The sequence below is a fragment of the Salvelinus fontinalis genome, unplaced genomic scaffold (genome assembly GCF_029448725.1).
Source record: "Salvelinus fontinalis isolate EN_2023a unplaced genomic scaffold, ASM2944872v1 scaffold_1044, whole genome shotgun sequence".
Taxonomy (NCBI): Eukaryota; Metazoa; Chordata; class Actinopteri; order Salmoniformes; family Salmonidae; genus Salvelinus; species Salvelinus fontinalis.
In genome coordinates this window covers 29538-40862 of record NW_026601253.1, presented here as the reverse complement: position 1 = coordinate 40862, position 11325 = coordinate 29538, and the positions used below count along the sequence as shown (strand labels likewise).

Sequence of the window (11325 nt, the reverse complement as noted above, 5' to 3'; positions counted from 1 at the left end):
ACAGAGGGACAGCGAAGTGAGCCCGAGGCCACAAACAAATACACACATAAATATAGCGTGTCTTAAATCACCACAGCCAGCTTCGGGAGGGCACGAACCGAGACAGTCCGCACAGGAGCCTTAAAAGTCCCTCAGACTGAGAGAGAGGGAGGAACAACAGGCTGGCTGGCCCACACTCATCCTCTCGTACCACCAGGTGTCCTTCCAGCAGATACTGGACTTCAGAGGAACTGCTGCTTCTATACCCCATCTTTACCTTTACCCACAAAGGTCCTAAACGGTAGAAAGTGTCCGGCCAACAGACAGACACCTTATGATGGCAATAACCTGTAGTCCAAGGGGATAGTAGCACTTCACTGAGAGCAAAACAGACAGGGATCAAAAGATGTGGAAGAAGCATTTTCAAAAGCTGTTTTGACTGTAGATATTGGGCTGAGTGTTTGGGCTGAGAAAAGACATTAGGAGTGATGTTTCATTTAAGTTTCATGAGAGTGATTGTCATGTTAATCCGCACACTAAGACAGTCAGAACGCACCTAGCCTCTTGTCTGTAATCCATGTGGGAGGAGGGGAAATCATACATTTTTTATGAACAAACATTTGAATAAAATCATTCATGTCTTAAGGTCTGTGGGAATCAAAACATCGTAGTATTTGCTCTCATGAGTAATTGTAAAGTTTTGATGATCCCAAATGGAACCCTATTCCCTATACTGAATATTGAACAGGGCCCATAGTGGTCTGGTCAGAAGCAGTGCACTCTAAAGGAAATAGGGTGCCATTTAGGATGCTGGTTTTGCATACCGGTATGTGAGCAACAGGACTTTTTGATGGGACATATTACATTTGTGTTATTAAACCTACCTGTCCTTTGCCCTCTAGAAAATATTTTTTAAAGTAAATGATTAATTCATGTATTCTTTCTTGTGATATTTATGTCATCATTTTATGCCTTCGTTAGTTACTGAGGGGTGGTTAGGAGAGTAGGGGCACCTGTATGAGCGAAAACAATGATGCACACTAAGTACTACAACGTTTGTGAAAAGCACTGATACTATCCCGAGGCATGTGAGGTGGAAAACATGTCTCCCTTGGAGAGGAAAAACACTGTGTAAACCAATGGTAGGACAGCAGCAATTAGATTTTCGTCTTCTGGAAAATAAATATCTATATTATTTGTCTTTGGTCTTATAATCAATGTTTTTTTAACAGGTTTTGCTTGCTTTAACTTCTTCAAAAAATGAAACCACTCAACCTTGTTCAAATCCCCGTTTTTGTCTCTTTTTGAAAATAATTTTAACTGGAAATATGTGCAATACATTTGCTATGTTCACCAAATCAGCAACAAGAGGTTCACAGGTTTTTTCGTGTCATTATCATTCTTTTAAACGGATGAAACTAGCACGTACATATGAAATAGTGACTGAATTCGAAACTCCCATGAATTCTTTCAGTATCTGAAGTTTGCTGTATATTTTATGAGTAATCAATGTTATTTAATGATGAACTCTGGGTTATCAGTGTGGGTTATGCATTCTATTTTATTTTGCATTGCGTCCACAACATTACATTTTTAAAGGCAATAGTAGCCTACATTTGTTTACAACTGGCAGGATTTCCATGCGTGAATTTACAACCGCACAGAGCGTTGCATCAGCACGAGATTGGAAGTGCGTCAAATCTGTACAGCATTGTTACGTCATCACTGATAAACGTTGAAACTGATGAGAAACCGCGGGAGCAGTTCAGTCTGATTCTCGCTAGTGCTGGAGGAGCGTTCATTTTGGCAAGGAAATGTACTGATTTTGCAAGGACATGGAGAATAAAGAGTTCAAGGTAGGCATGTTATTTAAGCAATAAGGCCCAAGGGGTTGTGGTATATGGTCAATATACCACGGCTAGGGGCTGTTCTTACGCACGACGCAACCCGAAGTGCTAGGACACAGCCCGTAGCCATGTGGTATATTGGCCATATATCACGAACCCCCGAGGTGCCTTATTGCTATTTATTATAACTGTTTACCAACATAATTAGAGCAGTAAAAAATACACGTTTTGTCATACCCATGGTATACATACAGTCTGATATACCATGGCTTTCAGCCAATCAGCATTCAGGTCTCGATCCACCCAGTTTATAATTATTTTTAAATCCCGATTTATATTAATTACTGTGGATTAAATATTGTTAAATAAATAAAAGAATGTGCTATTCATTCTGTAATATCAAACCACAAAGTCTATGGCCGGGGAGTCATGAGAGTTGGCTAAAGGTACAGTAGAATCTGTTGTGGGTCAAATGGGGGACTAGGGTCAAAGGTTATTATGACACCACCTTCACATTTCTGTCCTAAATGGCACCCTATTCCCTATGTAGGCTATTGCACTACTTTTGACCAAGATACATACACTGGTTGGCCTACGTCACGAAAAACATGCACGCTCATCAATGGCCGGAATGCGTGTATCTTGTTATGACTCTAAACCTCAGCTAGCAAGTGCTCATTATGCAAATGTATTTGTTTGCAATTAACATTTAGAGACTAAATATAGTTTACATGTTGTCAACATTCTAAGCAAACCCTGTCTATTTTACCCTGTCTATTTTACCCACAGTTACTTACCAGTGTTGTTGCTAAACAACCAACCAGTCTATATAGCCCCACAGTGGAGGTGTCATAATACCCATAAAACCTAGCGGTCAAACAGGGAGGGAAATGGTTCCAATCGTTTTTCCACCATTAATTTTTCCCATAGGCGATTTTAGAAACACATAAAACAAGGGCTGTGTTTCATGTGGATTTACCGTGGTGTGACATTTTTATAACCATGTAAAGCTCCCATGGACAAGGTGACTTTTAGCAATACATTTGGCTCTATTTACTCTCAGATAAGAAATTTCTAATTAGCATCAAAGTAGACATGCAAAACTACAAATCCCTGCAAGCTCCTAATCGTCATTTCTAGCTGACACCTTTGCTAACAGGTATTGTGTCAATTTAAAACTTGCACTAAACAGTTCACAGAATTGTCCATTTAAAGAAATTAGCCAATTTATTAATTACTACATTTAGCTAACATTAGATAGTTAGTCAAGAGATTCTTACCTTTGCCTCGATCAGCATGATCATCGTGGCATTTTAAATTCTTTATGATAGCCACATTAGCAGCTAATTAGCATTTAATTTTGGGGGGGTAAATACAGGCGAATATATTGATAAAAGTCATCTTGTCCTAGAGAGATTTACACAGTTATCAAAATGGTAAGCCTACCTGAAACACAGCCCTTATTTTAAGTGTTTCTAAAATCCACGATGGGAAAAATGTATGGTGGAAAAACAATTGGAACCATTTCCCTGTTTGACTACTAGGTTTTATGGGGATTTTGACTCATTACTGTGGCACTCCATAGGGCTCCGGCCAAAAGAAGTGCACTATATTGGAAATAGGGTGCTATTTCGGACACAAGCATAGATATGATGCATTATGATGTGACCGTAGAAATAGAATCACTAGAAAGGATAGAGCCTCTGACCATGGCAATTTGACTGGTAAACTGAACTGTACACCTGACATGATGTTCTGGTGATTCTATTTCTATGCATATGATGCATTATGCTGTGACAATGAGTGTTGGGTTAATGGTGCTTTCAAGGCAAGTGATCTTGGTCAAATCATGACTTCCATGGTCTTTAGGTCGGAAAGTTGGAGCTCTAAAAAGATGCCAGAGTTTCCGACTTTATTTAATTAAATTTTGTATAAATTTTTTGTGATATCCAATTGGTAGTTACGATCTAGTCTCATCACTGCAACTTCCCAACGGGCCCGGGAGAGGTAAAGGTCGAGTCAGGAGTCCTCCGAAACATGACACGCCAAGCCGCGCTGCTTCTGACTTGGAAATCCAAGTTGGATGACTATTGAAAACGATTTTTCCCTGTCGGAGTTAGTTTTTTCCCCCCGGTTGTCTTGAACGCACTGAAGTCGGAAGTCAGAGAGTTCCCAGTTGTTTTCAACACGGCTAAAGGCGACACAGTAGGTGACATCCAAACATGACTTTGTCCTGTCTTTCAGGAGTCAGAGGTCAGTGGGAATGACCTCACCCTCATAGACCTGGATGACCCCATCAATGACGGTGATGTTATGAAGGAAGACAGGTAAGTGATTTACACTAATGACACATTTGTGACTGGTTACAGGATCACATAGGCCTACAAATACAGATTCTGTAGTAGGTCAAAGGTCTTATGGAGAGGTAGGCCCAGAGCCATGTATTTAGAGAGATGGGACATCTATCTGCATTATGTTGCATTTACATCAATATGTATACATTATATGACACAGTATAATCAAAGATATCCATATGAGAGCTGGCTCCCCATGCGCAATATTGACATTTTAAACAATAATATGTAACTGAACATCTATTTTATAATTGACTTATTGGGTAAATGAAAGGCTCAAAGGCGCTAACATGGAGTCCTTTCTAAAAGTTTGCCAAATTCTCTAAATACTGTATATACCTCTGGATAGGCCGAGTCATCTCAGAGTATTGGAACCATATAATTCGAGTGATTCTATTCTAATTCTAGAATGATTCATTCTAATTCTATAATTGGAACACATCCTCACACTCACATTATAGCACATTATAGTGACCTTAGAGAGATTTATTTTTCTGTATCTAGATCTGATAAAGATCACAGAGAGGTTGAGAGACAGACCACGTTGGAAGAGGCTGTTCTAGAGACAGATATCCAAACTCTGTCACTAGAGGCTGAAGGAGAGATTGAGATGCAGGAGGCTGATCTGAAGACAGATGGCACGTCTCAGTCACAGGAGGTTGAAGGAGAGAGTGAGTTGGACGATGCTGTTGCCATCCCACCTCAGTCACAGGAGGTTGAAGGAGAGAGTGAGTTGGACGATGCTGTTGCCATCCCACCTCAGTCACAGGAGGTTGAAGGAGAGATTGAGTTGGACGATGCTGTTGCCATCCCACCTCAGTCACAGGAGGTTGAAGGAGAGAGTGAGTTGGACGATGCTGTTGCCATCCCACCTCAGTCACAGGAGGTTGAAGGAGAGAGTGAGTTGGACGATGCTGTTGCCATCCCACCTCAGTCACAGGAGGTTGAAGGAGAGAGTGAGTTGGACGATGCTGTTGCCATCCCACCTCAGTCACAGGAGGTTGAAGGAGAGAGTGAGTTGGACGATGCTGTTGCCATCCCACCTCAGTCACAGGAGGTTGAAGGAGAGAGTGAGTTGGACGATGCTGTTGCCATCCCATCTCAGTCACAGGAGGTTGAAGGAGAGAGTGAGTTGGACGATGCTGTTGCCATCCCACCTCAGTCACAGGAGGTTGAAGGAGAGAGTGAGTTGGACGATGCTGTTGCCATCCCATCTCAGTCACAGGAGGTATGATGTATTGTGTTTTGTGTTTTAATGACGCATTGAAGATTAAAATGACAAATGAATTTTCAAAGCTTGAGCTAGTAAAGGTCTTCTAATCTAGGAGGCCAAAGGTGAGAGTGAGTTGAATCAGGTTGATCTGAAGACAGCCACATCAACTCTGACACTGGAGGTCGAAGGAGAGAGTGCGATGCAGGAGAGTGATGATCTACAAACAGCCGGGACATCTCAATCCCAAGAGACTGAACGAGTGGCAAAGGTAAATGCTTCCAGATAACAGTGTGTGTGTACATTTCTGTTTGTGCATGCAGACAGTAGTTCGTAAACAGACATTGCATTAACAGTGCTATGGCGAATTTGATTGAATTCCAGCCTAAGTCTGCTTTCTGTCGTCCCCATCAGGCTGCAGTGGTGACCTTCACTAGCGTGACCCGCAAGGCTGCAGCCTCCCAGACCAGCCTCACCCTCAGCAGGGGAAAGAGAAGCTACCCAGACCTACACACCTTTGTGCAGGACATGAAGGATGGGTAAGTTGCTCTTTGGCTTCCCCATGCATCCCCTAGATATGTTCCCTATTAGAGCCTTGGTCAACAATAGTTCAGTATTTAAGGAATAGGGGCCATTTGGGACGCACCCATAGGGACAATCTCAATTGCATACTCCTCACGTCCTCTCTTCTCGCCTCCTTCTCAAAACCCATTGGATGAGAAAGCCCTCCCTTTTGACCTTCTCGTCCAATGGGTTTTGAGAAGGAGGTGATGAGTCTCGGACAAATACAAGGGACTTAACTGACCAAATGACCAATCAGGGATGTTTGGATGTGGCCTAGTTCCATAGAGGTCCATCCATAACGTAATCTAAGAGAATAGAGGTAATGTCATGTAGTTTAATTGTGTACCTTTATTTATTTACTTTTCAGCCATTGGAATCTGCTGAGTGAGAATATGCGTGCCGGGGTGAGTTATAGTCACTTCTAAAGTAGTTCATGTTGGTAAGTTGGACCAAACATTCCAAACTCTTATTGGTGGAAATCGTGCAGCAGTTTGCCCAAGAGATGCTAAGCATGGTGTCTGCTAAGATGTATTCCCATGCCATAGAGCATATTGCGCACGGCCACAAGTCTCCCCTTGAGTTAGAGAGGGAGCTTGAGGCCATATTGGGTCCTCTGGCTGGACAGGTTATAGTCATCATCATAGATAGCATCTTCAAGGCTAAAGCCAACGGAGGAAACAAGGGGCGAGCGACCAGCCCCTTGACCTATTTTCTCACTGCCATTTCGGCAGAAGTACAAAGCCTAGTTGTTCAGAGATCGGCTAGCAGACCGTCCACCAGACTGTCCAACAACGACCCACTGCTGAACATTTCCAAGTCAAAGGTCTTAAGATCAGTTCTGCTCAAAATGGCAGAACTCTTTGGTCAAGGTCCAAGTGAAACCTGTCTAGTTCCACTAGTCCAGAGTCAGTCCGACAACTCTATTTGCGACTGGACTCTGAATGCAGGCACCATTCATCCAAGTCAATTTCTGTCCAACAACAGAATGACAGAAGTTTCATCCGATGTTGTGGATCTTGTATTTGAGGTTTTTGGGATAACAGGATTTTTGGATAGCAGGAGCCCGTCAAGGCCACAGAGTGCCTGCTCCTACAACTCAGCTAGTGGAGCAATAGACATGAGAGCTCTTGCTGGGGACTTGGTCAGACAGGTGTCTGTCAAATTCAGACCCTTTGTCTCTGAGAGTCAACTCTCCACCATGTCCATGACAGATCTGTCATCATCTATTTCTGACTCCACCTTGAAGCAGTTGTGTTGTAGCTCTGCTGTTGCTGCAGCAACTGTCTGTCAAGCAATCAAAACGGAGCTCGAGAGCCAGAGACCTACCAACCTGTCAGCCAGAGACCTACTATCGTCTCTGGTAGAGACCATTGAGGACATGGATATCTCTGACGTCCTCCAGGGCCCGTCGGCCATTTTGGAGGAGGCTGCTATGATAAAGCACCCGGAGATGTCCACCTCGATAATATACAGGTCTTTGCTTCTCGACTCATCTCTCGCCTCCTCTAACATGGTCACTGAGAGCATTATCTTCAACAGTCCACGCCCATCAGAGGAGAATGTGAGTATTCAGAAGGTGCTCCCTGCTGATAAAGTTGACATCCTCCATGGTCAACCAGTGGAGGAGTATATCATCAAAGCTGAACAATGCATCACTCAGGTTATTCAGGATGCAGCTGTGACATATACTGGCGTGCTGGATAAAACCGACACTTGTGGGAAACTGTCGGAAGTTCTGTCTGTCTGTGTTTCCGCGGAGAATATTGAGGAAGCATCCTCTGATCTATTTGGTGGAATTATTTCCGACCTGCATGAGGTATTTGAGGTCAATAAGGCCTCCAATGCGTACGAAATCAGGTCGCAAAATGTTCTGGGTGGAAGTGAGTTCAGGTTCCCAGAAGATTTATACCAAAACCCTGGACAAACTGAGGAAGCTTTTCACCTCTCACCTTCTCACTGAGGGAAAAAAAACTCCTGTGCAAATTGAGCTCTATGACACTGGACTACTTGTAACTGAGACCACTGTGGAGGTATCTCCTGTACAGAAGACAGACAGTAATAGCTCTTCTATGTCCTCAGCCTCAGCCCACCAGTTCACCCTCGACACCTGCACTAAAGGGGTCATCAAACAGGTGATCTCGGTGCTGAGGTTGGAGACTTCAAAGGAAGACCGCTTCGCTTCCGTTGGGGAGAACACGTCAAATGCGTCCTTCGACTTCAACCAGAAGTTGGACACGATCATTTCAAAATTGGAGGACCTCACCATTTCGAGTGACGTGGCGTCAGCTGAGATTGCCACGCTCACGCGATCTCGTAGTGCAGCCAGCAGAACCTCTAACATTTCCATCCAGAGCTTTCACAGTGCTGAGTTCCGAGCTAAGGCCAAACAGATTGTGCGTGAGGCCATTCTCAGAGCTGCTAGCGAAGCCAACTGTTCTTTGCCACAGAGCATGCCTAGCATCACCTTCTCACACCATGTGGTTTCTACAACTGAAGATATATTGTATATGGTCATGCAAGATCTTGAAAGTGTATCCCAGTACACAGTGGAGGACGCAGACTCCTTCCCACTAGGAGAGAAAAAGCTGCAGTCCCAACTCAATCCCAGAGTTGAGGTTCGGACAGAGCTAAAGAACGTCCATTTTTTTTGCACTGATCACAGACGTGGTCAAGTGTAAATATGACATCTTACATGAGCCTGACAATGCATCTCACGAAAGACTGAACACTATCTCAGGCTAACATAGTTTGGAAAGCAATTGGCTATTGCTTCAAAGAGAAGACAATGAAAAGACTGATCTGTCTTTTAGTTATCAAAATTCTCAACTTAATTGAGCGAACAGTATTTTTGCCATTGGCTATATCCCCGGTGAGTGTGCATATTCACTTTCTTTATCCCTGAGTCAGTGCCACTTGAAAGTCATATTGAACAAGATTCTGCTAATCTCTATAGTCATATAGAGTGTAGTAGAATTGCATGATAAAAAATATTTTAACAAGGGGGGGAAAAAAATCCTGCAAAGACATATCTGACATAGCCTAGCCTAGCCTTACTCCACCACGCGCTGCATTGAACAGCCGTTTTTTGAGGAGGTTGGGACCAGTGTGTTGGGACCAGTGTGTTGGGACCAGTGTGTTGGGACCAGTGTGTTGGGACCAGAGGGGTGGGACCAGTGTGTTGGGACCAGGGGGTTGGGACCAGGGGGCTGGGACCAGGGGGTTGGGACCAGTGTGTTTGGACCAGTGTGTTTGGACCAGGGGGTTGGGACCAGTGTGTTAGGACCAGGGGGTTGGGACCAGGGGGTTGGGACCAGTGTGTTGGGACCAGGGGGCTGGGACCAGGGGGCTGGGACCAGGGGGCTGGGACCAGTGTGTTGGGACCAGGGGGTTGGGACCAGGGGGTTGGGACCAGTGTGTTGGGACCAGTGTGTTGGGACCAGTGGGTTTTCATAACCAAGTAATGAAGAGATGGAGATTGGATCCAGAGGGTTGGATCCAGGAGGTTGGAGCCAGTGGGTTGGGACCCAGTGTGTCGGGACACAGTGTTTTGGGTCAGGGGTTTTTCCAAACCAAGTGACCTGATCAGGAATGTATTGTCTCTCTCTCTATCAACATGTTAAATGTGCAACCAGAGGAAAAGAAACTCTGGACCACCTTTACTCCATATTCAAAGATGCATACAAAGCTCTCCCTCGCTCTCCATTTGGCTAATCTGACCATATTTCTATCCCCTGGATTCCTGCTTACAAGCAACAATTAAAGCAGGAAGCACCAGTGACTAGATCAATAAAAAATTGGTCAGATGAGGCAGATGCTAAACTACAGGACTATTTTGCTAGCACAGACTGGAATATTTTCCGGGATTCTTCCGATGGCATTGAGGATTACACCACATCAGTCACTGGCTTCATCAATAAGTGCATCGATGACGTCATCCCCACAGTGACTATACGTACATAACCCAACCAGAAGTCATGGATTACAGGCAAAATCCAACCTTAGCAAGAAGGGTAGAGCTGCCGCTTTCAAGGAGCGGGACTCTAACCTGGAAGCTTATAAGAAATCCCGCTATGCCCTCCGACGAACCATCAACCAGGCAAAGCTTCAATACAGGACAAAGATCACATCATACTACACCAGCTCCGATGCTGGTCGGATGTGGCAGGGCTTGCAAACTATTACAGACTACAAAGGGAAGCACAGCCGAGAGCAGCCCAGTGACACGAGCCTACAAGACGAGCTAAATTATTTATATGCTCGCTTCGAAGCAAGTAACACTGTAACATGCATGAGAGCACCAGCTGTTCCGGACTACTGTGTGATCACATTCTCCGCAGCTGATGTGAGTAAGACCTTTAAACAGGTCAACATTCACAAGGCCACAGGGCCAGACGGATTACCAGGATGTGTACCCGAGCATGCGCTGACCAACTGGCAAGCATCTTCACTGACATTTTCAACCTCTCCCGGTCTGAGTCTGTAATACCAACATGTTTCAAGCATTGCACCATAGTCCCTGTGCCCAAGAAGACTAAGGTAACCTGCCTAAATAACTACCGACCCGTAGCACTTACGTCTGTGTTTTTGAAAGGCTGATCATGGCTCACATCAATACCATTATCCTAGAAACCCTAAACCTACTGCAATTTGCATACCGCCCCAACAGATCCACAGATGATGCAATCTCTATGGCACTCCACACTGCCCTTTCACACCTGGACAAAAGGAACACCTATGTGAGAATGCTATTCATTGACTACTGCTCAGCGTTCAACACCATAGTGCACTCAAAGCTCATCACTGTCAATCAATGAAATGTATTTATAAAGCCCTTCTTACATCAACTGATGTCACAAAGTGCTGTCCAGAAACCCAGCCTAAAACCCCAAACAGCAAGCAATGCAGGTGTAGAAGCACGGTAGCTAGGACAAACTCCCTAGGAAGGCCAAAACCTAGGAAGAAACCTAGAGAGGAACCAGGCTATGAGGGGTGGCCAGTCCTCTTCTGGCTGTGCCGGGTGGAGATTAAAACAGAACATGGGCAAGATGTTCAAATGTTCATAGATGACCAGCAGGGTCAGATAATAATAATCACAGTGGTTGTAGAGGGTCAAACAGGTCAGCACCTCAGGAGTAAATGTCATTTGGCTTTTCATAGCCGATCATTCAGAGTTTCTCTACCGCTTCTGCTGTCTCTAGAGAGTTGAAAACAGCAGGTCTGGGACAAGGTAGCACGTCCAGTGAACAGGTCGGGGTTCCATAGCCGCAGGCAGAACAGTTGAGACTGGAGCAGCAGCACGGCCAGGTGGCCTGGGGACAGCAAGGAGTCATCAGGCCAGGTAGTCTTGAGGCATGTCCTCCTCCGAGAGAGA

The 11325-nt window shown here is 44.6% G+C and overlaps 1 protein-coding gene across 4 annotated transcripts; it reads left to right on the top strand.

Moving 5' to 3' along the window:
* Positions 1–1598: 1598 nt before the first annotated feature.
* LOC129848534 (retinitis pigmentosa 1-like 1 protein) lies at positions 1599–6435 on the top strand. 4 transcript variants are annotated; one of them, XM_055915696.1, is made up of 6 exons: positions 1599–1835; positions 4071–4153; positions 4685–5351; positions 5506–5661; positions 5805–5929; positions 6322–6435. In XM_055915696.1, the coding sequence occupies exons 1-6, from the start codon at positions 1815–1817 to the stop codon at positions 6377–6379; spliced, it is 1110 nt and encodes a 369-aa protein (XP_055771671.1). In that variant the 5' UTR covers positions 1599–1814; the 3' UTR covers positions 6380–6435. The 4 variants fall into 4 exon arrangements, with proteins under 4 accessions (XP_055771671.1, XP_055771670.1, XP_055771669.1 ...); XM_055915695.1 differs by having other exon boundaries at positions 1600–1835; positions 4685–5408; positions 5841–5929; XM_055915694.1 differs by having other exon boundaries at positions 1605–1835; positions 4685–5408.
* The last annotated feature ends 4890 nt before the right edge of the window (positions 6436–11325 follow it).